This window comes from Thunnus albacares, chromosome 8 (genome assembly GCF_914725855.1).
Source record: "Thunnus albacares chromosome 8, fThuAlb1.1, whole genome shotgun sequence".
Lineage (NCBI taxonomy): Eukaryota > Metazoa > Chordata > Actinopteri > Scombriformes > Scombridae > Thunnus > Thunnus albacares.
In genome coordinates, this window is record NC_058113.1 from 26154805 (window position 1) to 26169451 (window position 14647).

General features: G+C 34.3%; 1 protein-coding gene across 1 annotated transcript in view; it reads right to left on the reverse strand.

Moving 5' to 3' along the window:
* Window positions 1-96: 96 nt before the first annotated feature.
* LOC122987728 overlaps window positions 97-14647 on the reverse strand; it is a 60980-nt gene continuing 46429 nt past the window's right edge. The window contains exons 22-40 of the mRNA XM_044359747.1: window positions 14308-14355; window positions 13908-13951; window positions 13276-13546; window positions 13029-13072; window positions 12378-12663; window positions 11274-11302; window positions 10354-10633; window positions 8976-9019; window positions 8772-8842; window positions 8380-8594; window positions 8005-8255; window positions 6877-7005; window positions 5418-5583; window positions 4892-4921; window positions 4515-4559; window positions 2282-2341; window positions 1608-1648; window positions 1132-1420; window positions 97-950 (exon numbers count right to left, since the gene is read on the reverse strand). Of these exons, the coding sequence (XP_044215682.1) occupies window positions 1154-1420; window positions 1608-1648; window positions 2282-2341; window positions 4515-4559; window positions 4892-4921; window positions 5418-5583; window positions 6877-7005; window positions 8005-8255; window positions 8380-8594; window positions 8772-8842; window positions 8976-9019; window positions 10354-10633; window positions 11274-11302; window positions 12378-12663; window positions 13029-13072; window positions 13276-13546; window positions 13908-13951; window positions 14308-14355 (2321 nt within the window). The 3' untranslated portion in view covers window positions 97-950; window positions 1132-1153. The remainder of the gene's footprint in view (window positions 951-1131; window positions 1421-1607; window positions 1649-2281; window positions 2342-4514; window positions 4560-4891; window positions 4922-5417; window positions 5584-6876; window positions 7006-8004; window positions 8256-8379; window positions 8595-8771; window positions 8843-8975; window positions 9020-10353; window positions 10634-11273; window positions 11303-12377; window positions 12664-13028; window positions 13073-13275; window positions 13547-13907; window positions 13952-14307; window positions 14356-14647) is intronic.

The following is a 14647-nucleotide window of genomic DNA, read 5'->3' on the forward strand; positions in this document are numbered from 1 at the left end:
TTTGAAAAACTCATGTGACTCTGTCACATCAGTATACTTGCTTCATATATGTTGTTTTTAGATCACTTCATTCTCTCAAATAATCAGAACCAAACATAACAATGAGGGAATTTATTATAGATTTTAAAATAGAAAATATGTTGAATGACCCTCATACAGTAAACAGTGCTCCATTGTTGCCACCTGGTAATTTCAAAGGATACAGTACATTCATAGGCAACTGATATTTATTTGTAAAGCACCTTTCAACAACAAGACAATTCAAAGTGCTTTATGTGAGATGTCAAAAAAGATATTAAGACAAGATATCCAGTATAAAAAGAAAGCATTATAAAAAAGACACTGATAGAATTAAAAAATAATAAAATACAAGATTAAAATAAGATCAAATCGAACAAAACATAAAAAACAAAAGAACAAAAATGTGTCTTACATCTACAAGAGTTTTAGTTCTTGTTGACACTGTCAGAAAGGTGATAATTCAACTTAATGTTTATTATTGAAGTCGTAGTGGGCAGTGTTGTTGTTGTTCTGGACTGCATTATATTAAAAGGTGTTTCTAATATTTTGTCCACCCCCCGTTTACATACATGAGGGGGGAAGAATATTAGAAACATCTTTTAATATAATAAGAAACATCACCAAACACTATGACCTCAATAATCAACATAAACATTTTTTCACACAAGTCTTTCACACACTCTGCTGCTAAAAAACTCGAATGAGCCACCTGATCTAAACATCACATGTTCTTGTTGTTATAACGGAGGCTAAAATAAATCACCCTCTGTATTTGATTTGTTGCATTTTGTTTTCATAGTTAAAAATAGTCACAATGCAATAATTTTACACTTGTGTCTTAAAAACTTTGGACAGCTCTGTTTCTTGATTTCCTCTTGTCCTCCTCAGTGCTAGAGATAGCAGTAGTGCTGCAACTGATGAGTGGATCACTGAGAAATAAAATAAAATATGGGAAGACTTGTAAAATACTCCTTTAACTGTTTGTTTGATCAGGTCCAAATGTTCTGTAATATTTTAATTAATTAGGTCAGCAGCAAAAATGGGATTGTTTTTGCCACTAAACAGGCCACTTCTGTGTTTTTATTTGTTTATTGTTTTCTTATAATTTACCTTTGGATCCTGAGCTGGTGTCTCACAACAGCTTCACCAGATCGTTCCTGTCTATTTTCTTGAAAAGCATCTTGGTCACCTCTGCAGCTTGTTGGCTGTAGGTCTGCTCCATCAGATCCACCACATGTTTCCTGTCTGCCTTCTCCAGTTTGCTCTGTGGGATGCACGGGAGTTCTGCCGGGATGAGGTCTCTATCCTGCAAAAACCACTTGAAGTCTTCGAATTTTTCCTCTCTCAAACGTTGCAGCATTTTCAAAAGCTTCTCTTTAATCGTTGTGACTGTTGCTGCCTGGTGAAATAAAAACAAATAAACAAAGGGAGATGATTTGAACATAATTTTATTGATTAGAGCTGAACAGCTCCTCTGAATGCAGCATTAGTTCTAATCATGATTTAAAATATTGGATGATTTTCAACCTGCATCTTATTGAATGAAGATTTGTTGTGAAAAGTCAGACTGATGTGACATTACTCACTTTCTGGACCAGTGCAGATAGTTCATCCACACTTTGTTCCTCTAAGGAGAAATGGAATAAAACACTTTGCATCAGGCTTTCTTGATTCATAAAGATTTACAATACAAAGGGTTTTATCAAACACAATCTTGAATCTCTCACCCTCTAATCATTGTGATTTCACATCAAAGTGCAACTTTGTGCTGCTCCTTTCACTTACACAATCAACAATTTCTATATAAATTCTACTTTTTTTTATTTAAAGTGGAGCTTACTTAAATTTGTCAAATATTACAAACACAAACTTCATTCGTGCCATAGATTTTCTGAGAAAAGGACTTAAGGTTAAGGACCAAGTACACCAGGAAGAGTACTTATGGTTGCTGAAGTAGCTAATAGAGATCCAAATAAAACACAAATGAACACAATAAAGAGGAATCAGAGCCCATAAAGTGTTTATTTTGACAGGTCAGTTCTACATTTTATAAATATAATGTCATTCATCCTCCAAATGCCATTTTTAAACCCTCAAATCTCACTTTTTTGTTTTATTTGTTATCCCATGCAGCACTTACATTAGCCACTATAATGTGTCTAACCCTTGATCAACTTAGACCTGTTCTGTTTGGGTTTTTTTTTGTTTTTTCCTTGTAATTCTTAAAAGTCATTTCATGAGAAAATTGCATAGTTAATACCTGTGGACCTGCCTTCAGCCAAAGTATTTCCACCAGTTGCTCCACTTGAGGATCCCAAAGCTGTAAGAAATTTAGGGAAAATTGTAATTGTTTAACAATTGTATTGTTCTTCTTTAACGTCACTGACACAGAAAACAAACTGCTTTCTTTAATGATCAGAACACTTGAGAAAAAAGTTGGCAAATATAAAATCAGGATCTGTCTCTCAGAAGCTTTTGTTTCTCTTAATTTGTCCTTGATTTGCTCTTCCTGTTTATGAATCCCTCAGTGGATTAGTATCTATTAGTGTCTACATATCAGATCAACTAAACAAAAGTTTAAGTGAGGGAATACATACTTTACAGAGGGATAAAGTTTCATGTAAAATTCAAAACCAAAGCTACAACAGCTACAAAAATACGTATACATGTTTGGTTACAATTAAAAAAAAGACTAAAGACAACAAACAATGTAAATTAAACCAAATGTCATGAAAATGTTAATAATGTTTGCATTGCATTCTGGTAGAAACATTTTATTTCTTGAAACTCTTGAAAATATATGATAGTAACTGCCAAAACATTGAAATAAATTTATTGTATTTAAGTATTTGCATAAGGTATAAATGAGAGTGATTAAAGCATAAAGATGGTGGTTTTCTATATTGTTCTTGTTGTAAACAAATTTCATGTGCAGAGTCAAACCAACAATGAATCTATTGTACTTACAAGTAGTGTGTGTTTATCCAAAGCCTGATATATCTTATTCCTCTGTGCCATAGACCTCCGTTGTTGTTAAAAAACTACTAAAAACATGTTAATGAGCCACATTGCTGCACTGGGTGACATGTTCCTTCATCCCTGAAGATGGTGGTTACCGTAATAATCTGTAACTGTTACTGTAAAGAGAACCATGTCCTTGCACACGTGCAGTGGCCTTTTCCCAACACAGAAATACTTTCCAGAGAGTAAAAACTCAGTCGCTGTAATTAGTCTTTGGATCTGTTTTTAAATGACTAACCACACTGTTCGTGGCACAGAGGAATAACATGTCACACTCTAGATACAGACACAATACTTGTGAGTAGAATTGATCCATTGTTATTGTGGCTCTGAACATGAGATTTGTTGAGACTAAAAAAACTGGAAATTGCCATCCTTATCCTTTAACTATAGGCAATCCTAAACTTCAATAATCAATCAAGAATAATATATTTTAACACTTCTAATGTGTTAGAAAAGGGTTTACACCTTTAGTGTTAGCGGGTCAAATTTGACCTGTCTTTGAATTCATTAACAAGCACTGAAAAAAAAACTAATTATAATCCAGAAACATGTTTTATCTGACAAGTGACTTGTTATTCTATCATAACCATAATTTATATATACTTACTTTGATATTTTGTGTACCTTAGACCACATTTAACTTACAATGTACAAATCGTTTTTATTTCAAAATAGGCAAAATGTATCTATTTTATTGCTTATGATGAACAGAACAGGCAAATACATTAGAAGACCATGAGAGGCTAATGATGAACAAAAAAATTACCAAAATAACTTGTTCATATTTTTTATATGTTAAAATGAGCAATTATTGTTACATCTGTTGTGTTATGGCTCAAAATTGACCGTATATACTTCCCTATGAAAAAAGGAGAAAAGTGAATTTAATTTCCAAAAACATTTTATTTTCATTGATCAAACAAGCGTCATCTCTGGCATGGTGTGTGTGTATGTGTGCTGGGTGCCACTCTACAATTGAATTCAAGTCAATATGCTTGAAACATAATTTTAATATTATTACATAATATTATTATACCATTTTTTATTATTTATTTTTTTATATTTATTTTTATTATTTTATTATATATTTTTATTTATTTTACTATTATTTTTGTTTTGTTGTATTTTTTGTTATTCATGATGGTTTGGCACCATTTAATATGTATTTCTCTGCATAAACAACCCATAATTACAACTGGGTCAAATTTGACGCATAACGCAACAGATGTAACTTTTTTTTATATAGGCATTTAAAAAAAAGAAAAAAGATCAAAATGTGTTTTATCATATTCCGTAGGCCATGTTAGAGGATGTATAGAAGCCTTGAAGCCTTCTCCACAATAAAAGTGTTAAACAAAGTATTTATCAGTATTTCAGTCAACTTTACATTTAAGGAAGCAAAATGCAATTATTGCAAACATGCATGTGTTTAAGGTGAAGTGCCTCTTTATGTTTTGTAATGTACCTACCTCTCACTGTAGCACCACAGCATGGTCCAGTTGATGATGCTGCAGCTGCAACACATTAAATGATAATTGCATAATAAATACATTGTTCTAGACAAGAATACTTCAGCAGGCTAAACAAATTACAAGAATACTGCACAAAACAGCTAGTCCAGTTCAGCTCTGTAAATTCAGCTAAATACAACTTCAGGTGCTACAATAATATTATGGTGATCATATGATTAGGTTTCAAAACTACAAACATTTTAAACATTGATGAAATTCCAATTGGTTTTATTCTGGTTGAAATATTTGCAATGAATGTGTGAAATATTTATGAAATATGACTGAAAGCTGAAATCTCATATAGTAATGGACAGTAAATATATGCAGTGTCTTACCTTCTAAATGACCAGATTTTGGATAGTCAGCTGAAATGAAATGGAGAACAAAACAAATATCAATATTTGCTGATATTGTGGGTTTATGTATTTCATTCATTAACAAAATATTTAATAATGATATATTTTAAAATATCATTATATTAAATATAATTAATATCCTAATTCTAAAGCCAACAGATTATGACTGTGATCAAATTTGTTGTGTTGGGTCTTTGATAAATCATTCTGTCCCAATACTTGCTGTCTTAAGCACTTCTATGGGTTTCTAACTATTCAAGGAATTAAATAAACAGGAATTTCTCCTCATTATCACGTATTAAATGGCAGGTGAACACATAATTCAGACAGCTACAACCAGAATATCACACCCACAGAGCAACAAGTCTATTTTCAGTGTGCATTGGTGTTGGTGATTCAGGTCTCATTAATTATTATATTAATTATATAGAATGGTTAAGTTAATGGAAAAGACAGAATGCATATTTTTATATAGTGTAGGTAATATTGTTTAACAACCACTGACCTTTTCGAATTTCACAGGTCCACACTGATTCAAACACTGGTTCACACACTGGTTCACTCTTCTTTGTACAATGGTCAGAGAGTGTAAAGTTGAAGTTTCTGTCTGGATTTTCAATGAACACTTCATAGAAATTTGGGTCTTGGCTGTCATATCTGAGAGTTAATTTCTGTGTAAAAATACAACATAAAAGGAGAGGAGTTAGTTTTTGACAAAGGTAAACAGTCAAGTTAAATCCTTTACAACAAAAACAAAACTAGTTGATTAGTGTCTGGTCATTAGGAACACTGTTTTGCACATGCTCAAATCATTCACATTTCTGTCTGGCTGCTGATCTCTCCCAAACTCTGAACACAGCGAGCAAAGCTGACTCCACATTCACCAAGCAGTATTGGCAACCTTCTTGAAGTACCTTATGTGTGACCAAAAAGTCAATAGATTTGTCACTAGGCTCTTAAAAGCTGTATCTAGGGAGAATGTTGCTAAGTTGACAACACTCATCACATGTCCCTTTGCACAAATTGCCAATACAAACAATGATGCATCTATTTACAATTAAAGGAGTCTAAATGCCAATTCCCTTAATTGTATCCATGTTTCTCACTTGCATATTTTCCTTGTGTCTTACATCGTGTTCACATCATATTGTTCAGTGTTTAATTACAGCAAAATTGGAAAAGCCGTTCACGCAAGCTACCTGGTTGCAATTCTGAGTTGAAGATTTTTAAATTTCTGACAGTTACAATATTTCCAACATGGCTAAAGGAACTACAAAAGTGTCAAAATCCCTGCAGCAAAATGGCTGCAATTTCACTATCAGTCACATCTAAAAAATCTAATAATAACACAAATACAATAAATCAACTTGAAATAAAATATTGTTAAAATGTGCAAGGCTAGGTGTGACCACACCATTTGCACACCTCAATGTGCAATGCAATGGCTTTGATCCTATTTTATCTTTTCATACAATCTGAACCACAATTCACTATATAACTGAAGCGAGGTCTGTGAGCTAGTTCAGGCAGCCAAAGTCAAGTGGCTGCTCCACTCACAAGCCATACTCCCCTCACTGTGACATATATCCAACACACCCTTATAATCTTGGCGGTGTACTTAAGTCGTCAGTACTCTGCTCACATTTAGCTGCATCCTGCTGCCACACTGGTCATACAAGCTATGCTTGCTTGCTGCCATTTGTAGGCCTATAGAGTTTCAAAAGCTCAACCTCCACCCCAGCATCCACCTGTAGGCTCTGAGTCTGTCTTCCCCTAGGAGGGAAGTTAATGCCGTTGCTCCAACTTCCTGCTATGAGACATCAATGTTTCCTTGTGGGGAGTCACAAGATCAGAGCCTAGACGCCAAACATTAATGCTGTACATGTTCTGCATTTAAATAATAATGTACTCCACATGAGTTGGCTGACTGAAATGTAAGTACTGAGAGACAGTACAAAGTATACCGGAGGGGAAATTTTTGCTGTGTTGATGTCTGCGGTGAGAACGAATCCTTGTTGCATTTTGAGGTACTTGTCTGGATTTGGCTTTTCGATTATTTCATATCCTTTAGAGAATTTCTTATTGTTCACTCTCTGAAAAAAAAAACAGCAAACAATAAACACAAAGCTGCTTCAAGGTTACAGTAGCAAACATTGTCATCTGTGTTTTAAAGTACATGAACAAGCAATATGGTTTTTACAATAGAGTTTTGGGGCCACTGGGAAAAAATGAAATGTGAGATTTCCAGAATAGTCATGATATTGAGGAAAAGATCATGTTACTAAAATAAAGCCACAAATTTGAAAAGCATATTTTAATTTGAGAATAAAGTTTTAATAGGCTATTATATAAAATTTTATGACATATATATTTTGAGATTAATCAAATACGCTGTTGTAGAATTGTGGTTTAATGAGTAAACAGGTGAGAGCAGCCTTAATGAAAAATTAAGTTATAGTACATTTCATCAATGAGGAAATACTTAGTGTATAAAACCAGCGGTCAAAATATAATAAACCATAATTTCTGAGTTGTAAAACTTGTGAAGCAGCTGCTGAGGAACATCGAGCACTTGGTTTTGTCCAGACAGCTGTGCCAAAGAGCGCAGAGATCAAATCTCAATGTATGGTGTCGGAAAAGGATTGAAGGCTGCTGCACATTGACATGCGGTGAGCAGTGGGCTTAATTTGAAAAGTTCCTGTTTGTCAGTGAGATCTCTTTGTCTCCAACCTGCTGACAGAAATCTGACGAGAATCACTTGGTCTTTCATCTTGAAATAAGGAAATGTGTCCATTACGCTGTCTCATGTTTTAAGTGGCTTATCTTCAATACAATATGCATAAAAACAAGAAGTGTAAATGTGAAATTTGTTATTGATCATAAATATATGTTTCAATGTTAAGTCATATTGGTCATATTTTTAGATATCGTTTAAAGAAAAAAAAAAGAACCTTCTGTGATCAGTGACCCCTTCCACTTCGTAACTCTATTCTCACAATTTCACTTTTTTTCACCACTGGCCCTAATACTCAGTTGTAGGTTTTTTAAATCTTATTATAGAATACATTTGTGACAGTAAGATATTAAAGAACCTGTTGTAGAGCAGGATCATGTGGGATCAGGTACACATGTAGCTGGAGGAACGTTGTGTTTGTTTTATAGTATATTAACATGTTGCACTTTATTTTCACCGGAAAGCCGACTTTCATCAGGACCGCTCTTGGAGAGAAAATTAGTTCGGATAACTTGACATGGGATGATGTGACCTCAGACACGTCCTCAACAACATCTCCACAGGCATCTATGTGTAGGACTGCAAACTTGTCTAATATCGTAGAGTCATCTGCACAAAATACAAGCACATATATTTAGTGAGGAGAACAAAGATCAATGTTTTTACACACATACTAATGAATACTAATGAAAATCTTAATTCTTTAAACTTATTTTTTTATGTGTCCACTTACCTGCGCAGATCCAGTGTGGCAGGTACACTTCACTTAACTTCCCAGCAATGAGTTTGATGTCCAGTAGAGGACCTGCAGGCATGTATTGTAAGCTTTCCATTCTCTCTATGTGTTCTTCCCAAGACCAGAACTGGTACTTAATGCTGACCTTTTCTTCACAGACCCATCGCAAACCGGAGACTCTGCATTCAAACTTTCCTTCTTCAGACTGTAGGCTGAAAGAAAAAAAACAAAGGTAAACTTAACCAGCAGGTCCCTTGATTTTATTTAAAGTTATATGTTTAATTATGACTGTTACTGTAACATGGCAGGAAAAAGATCTTTGAAGAACCTTGCTGAAATATTTGCCATAGTTCCAGTTTGTTGTGACACAATATCGAAGATATTTTTACCTGTAAGTTGGATCCTCATCTGCATCTGTACTGTTCACTTCAGGTTCAAGTTTAGTCCAATCACTGGACTCCTGCACAGGAGGACAATCACTTTTGTAATTACTGTAAGTGGAATTGTTCCTGTTTAATCACTAATTTTACTACATCAACAAATCAATGGGAAATTGAAAACAGATGACAAAATGATTGAATGAAAGGGATTACCATCATTCTTCCATGAGCCTCAAACTCCAAACTTCTTGAAGGCCCTTGTCAAAACACATCGGAGAAATGATGATACATTTATAAATGGAATCATATGGTAACTTTCCATAAACATGTAAAGTAATGGGCGTTGATGTTGCCATCATGTTATATAGTCAATGTCCTGTATTATGCTGTTGTGGTACCAAGTCAGGTACCAAAAACCAACAACTTAATGATACTTAATGCTAAAAACTAATTTTTTTTATCACAAATAACACAGAGATTAGTTTGTATAACATCTTTTTTTGCCAAAACATCCCAAATATTATAATCATTATAATTATTTGACCAGGTGTTTGGAAATAAATCCATCCATCCATCCATCAGTGTCCTGTCTTATGTTGTCATTGTACCAAAAACTAAAGAGGCAATGCAAATTTTTTACACCTTCATGATGGCATAACAGAAACATAATGATAATTAATTACTTTTTTTGCCAGATTACAACAAATGTAAAATGTTCACTAACAGTTTTCATTGGAACTACTTTTTTTAAACCGAAGAAATAGTTCTTATAAAAAGTGTTGACAGCATGTTCTGAGGATTATTCAGTTTAACAGAGACACTGTTCCTGGAAAAAAGAGACTTTTTCCGTGAGATTAATTTAATGTAATATATCAATGGTGAGAGCATCACTAAAGAATTTCATTCATCTCCATTGTATTGGCTGCAAAAAAGTTTGAGATGAATATTACGAAACTTTGGGAAATACAACTGCTGCAGACGCCACTACAGGTGAGTGAGGTTTCTTTGTTGTGTGTGTGTTTTTTATTTTAGCACTATTTTCTTTTTATTTTTGCATTTTATCCTTAATTGGACAGTCAAGAAGCAGACAGAATATGAGTGGACAGAGTGCGGTATGACATGCAACAAAAGTCCTCGACTGTAATCAAACCAGTCCATTACAGTTATGTGGTATGCACCTTAACCATTAGACTTTTAGGAAGCTGCTTGTGTTGTTTTGTATTTGGTAACTGGAGAGAAGAAACCCTTTGAAAAGATCTTGCTTTTTCGATTAATAGATGTCATTTTGGAAACTATGCTATATGTAGGAATCTAGTTATTCTGGGTTTATTTTTGGCTTGTTGTTGCTGTGGACAATTTAAAAACAGTGACTGATCTACAGTCATTGACTATAATGACTATACAGCATACAGTGAGTATCTTTGCTTGTGATAATGGCATCTAGATAATATAACAATCAAAACAAACACATATTCAAATGGCTGCCTGACTGTCCAAAATTTATTTTTAATGATGAAAAAACAGTAACTACTCTGCATACCAAATGTTTCATATTGGAATTGTATTGTTTTGTTTTTTTCACACAACTTACCTTTGGATCCTGAGCTTGTGTCTGACAAACTCTGCACCAGATCCATCCTGTTCATCTTCTTTAAAACCTCCCTGGTCACCTCCACAGACTGTTGACCGTAGAGCTCCACCATCAGATCCACTAAGTCAACTGTGCTGTAGGTCCTCTTTATTTGGACTCTTGGGAGGTGTTTCTGTCTTCGAAGTTTCTGCAGGATGTCGTTGAATTGCAAGAATTCCCAGAAACGTAATTCTTCCAGTGTTTCAAAAAGTTTCTCCTTAACTGGTGTCATTGAAACGTCCTGATGGATTAAAAGTGATCAGAGGGCATTTATGTAATATTTCCACTGTAATGATAAAACACTGATGTCTTTGCATCAATGTAAACATTTAAATCATGTTAGTATAATAACAACTAATATTAATATATTACACAAAATTATACATTTATAAAGACAAAGTGTGAGCACAGTGTGATTTTTTTCATTTATTTCTATAAACTGGTTATTAGTAATTGTGATTTATTGCATGTCTCCAACTCTTTCTGACACTGTGCTGCCAAAAGTAGGAATGAGCCACCTGATCACATGTTCTTATTGCTTCAACAGCATCTGTGATATTTCTGCTTTAAAAACTCTTTCCACCTATTTACCATCAAAGTTGAATAAGAAAGTCTGGAAAAACATACACGTCCTAAACATTTAGTTGTCCTGTTGTCATCCTCAGCTGTAGAGATAGCACAGATTTTATTATAACATTATTGGTGGATATAATATTTCAGCTCAAAAGCTCAATCAGAATCCTGCTTCAGTTCAGTGAGCATCATCTGATGAAATGATACCATTGGTTTGTATCATTATTTAAAGTGGTCAAGATGAGGATCATTTTCAACCAGCAGCTATTTGATGAAAGCTGTGTTGAGTAAAGTGTGACATTACTCACTTTCTGGGGCAGTGAAGACCTCTGCTTCTCTGGGGAGAAAGAAAATAGAAAATGACTCAAGACTGATTAAATATCAGACTATAATCAGTTTTAGTCAGATTTAGTTGCAATAACACTAAAATCTCCTCTGCTGCTTCTGAAATCATAAACAATAATCATACAGAGAGAAGAGAGGTTGGATATCATATCATTAAAACCTTTGAAATCTAATAGAATACAATATAAAAGTCCTGCAACAAATATGACCGTCTTTATGTAAAGATTATCACCTCACAACATAATCTTTGATGTCAAATAGGATTTACAATGTTGTCAAATTATAATATTCAGTGTGTCAGAGAGGTGTTCATTCAACTCCATGGTCATTTTTTGGGTCCTAGCATGTAGCACTGATGCACTGTATTATACTGTAAATTGTACGTAATATTTTGGCACCCCTTAAAGTCAAACTGACACTGGAATTCTCCTCACTTTGTTTGGAAGGAAACATAATCTATAATGATACTGCAGCTATTGTGTATCATTTTCACTTTTCCAAGAAGACAAAACCGTCTTTGGAAATACTTGTAAAATTAGCATCTGAGCTTCAGGCTCTAGGAGAGGCTGACTGACATCTGAGAGCTGCAATGTTAACTTCCCTTCTGCGCTACTGACTGGAGAAAGTCGTAGTCTGATAACGATGATACAAGACTTTTTTTCCTTTTTCAACAAGCCCACATAGCCTTGGTTATGAAACATTAGCAACTTAAGACATCTGTCACTTTACATTATTTAACATTTGGGAGGATCCATCGTGCTGTTAAGTTTGTTTTCCACTCAGAAAGTGTAAGCTAGCAAGCTAGGCTAACTAACTTCCACTCAAAGTAGAAGATAGCCTAGCTCTCTAATGTTAGATTCCTACCAGATGTTACATGTCAGAGACGTGTTGATTAAATTAATGATTTGTTGCCCCCTGCCTACTACTTTTCTCACACTTTACATTGGTGATTAAATGAAGTTTTCACTCAAGCAGATTTACTGTACGTTTTTAAAATAAATTATTAGATATATTCATTAGACACATGTGATTGTGTAATGTGACAGTTTTTGTCTTCTTTGTTTTACCTTTGGGTCCTGAGCTGGTGTCTGATAACCTCTGAACCAGATCAGATCTGTTTATTTTCTTGAAAATCTTCTTCATCAGATTCACAGACTGTTGACCACAGTTCTGTAACATCAGATCCACTATGGCTTCTCTGTCTGCTGTGTAACTCAACCTCAGTGAGATGCCAGGGAGGTCCTTCTGGGAGACAGTCCACCGTAGGACCTCTTTGAATTTCTTTAACTCTTGATAACTCAAATCCTTCAGGGTTTCCAAAAGCATGTCTTTAACAGCTGCCATTGTTGCTACCTGGAATAATCAAAACATTAATGAGACATACAGTATATTCAATCCACTAGAAAAAAAACACTAAAATAGTTTCTCATTGCATCTCATGAATGTTAGTGTAGATGTGGGTGTTATATGTTTATCTGTGAGATCACTGTCAAAGCGGAAGAAGAAACTCAGGAAAAATGTACATGTTGACATTTCCTCATCTAATCCTCAGTGTTAAAGATATCAAACATTACTGATGGATAAAATTGTAGCTTGAATGCAGCTTCAGTGAAAAATATTCAGCTTAAATCATGAGTTTGGGTTGTATCAATATTTAAAACCTTCAACTATTGAATAAAAGCTGTTGTATTGAGTCAGACAGATGTGACATTGCTCACTTTCTGGATCAGTGTAGAGATCTGTTCATCCACATAATGTTTCTCTGAGGAGAAAAAAAATATAAAATGACTAATGAGTGATTGATGAAAAACAGATGAGAAACACTTTGTATCAGGCTATATTGCTTTGTACTAATTTACAAATTATTTACAAAATTATACTTAAACCGCAACAGTGATGCAGACATCATCACTTATATTTTTTCACCCTGTCCCACAATACTTTTTTTGGTTTTAATTGTCTTACTTTTGGGTCCTGAGCTGCTGTCTGACAGCCTGTTAATGTCCTTTAAAACCTTCTTCATCATCTCCACAGACTGTTGGCCGTACTCCTGTACAATAAAAAACACTGTGTCCTGCATGTCTGTTATATTAAGCAGCCTCCATTGGATGTCAAAATGTTGTCTTGTGAACCTCAAGTGATTCAAGAGGACTTGCTTGAAATCCTCGTGCTCCCCGTCGCTCAAATCAGCCAATGTTTCCAAAAGCAGCTCTATAACAGACGTCATTGTTTCTACCTGGTAAATACAAAGAAAATGTTCATTGGCCAAATGTACAATCTCTCAGCTGGGATGATTACAGATTTTTCTGTTTATGTCTCATGAACATGTGTGTTTTTATAAATGTGGATATATACAGCTTACATTTCATCAGTGGTAGAGGTAACACTGATTTTTAACATTATAAGTTAACAACGTTCTTGCTTCAGTCCTCATGTGTACATGATGCAACCTGAATGTAGCTTCAGTTCTGAGAGAACCAGCTGGTGAAAATCAGGAATATGATTTGTATCATCATTTATAATGAAAAATGTTTTTTTCCTGCATCTGTTGAATAAAAGTTGTATCTGTAAAGTCAGACAGATGTGACATTACTCACTTTCTGGATCAGTGCAGGCCACTGTTCATCCACAGAGTGTTTCTCTGAAGAGAAGGAAATAAAACAAGACTCATGAATGCCTGGTTTACCATCAGGTGATATAATCAGACACTATCAGACTATCTTGTTTTAAATTAATTCTAATATTAAGGATTAATTGTAAAAGGAAAAGAAAATCTGCTCAATAGTAACATCCTAAAAATTAATTTCCAATTTCACCTGATGAACACTTATTAACATGACGTCACATTTGTTATTAAACTCAGTGTTAAAGCTTCACATAATGAAACGTAGATTAAAATAACTACAGAGCTTTGAGGAAAGGATTCAAATCTGTCATCTTTACTCCTAATATTTTTAATTTTCGTTATTAGTGTTTCAAATGTATTATGGTACCTACCTCCCTCTGTGGTTTTTACACCAAACGCTTCAACTGATGATCCTGCAGCTGAAACACATTTAATAAACATTGTAATTACATAATAAAAACACTGTGTGTAACCTTTATGTGTACTTGTCCTCAGTATAACACTTTTAACACTTCATGGCTGAGACCAATGTGGTTTTAGAAAACACTCAGTCAGGGTGTTACAGAAATCACAGAGGGGATGAATGAGAATGAGTGTCCATAGTGGAGCGAAATTTAAGTCAAATTGTAGCTATACAAAAATACAACACAACATATACACGTGAAATGATGTAGACAACATTAACCAAGTTCCTATCTGACCATATACAAC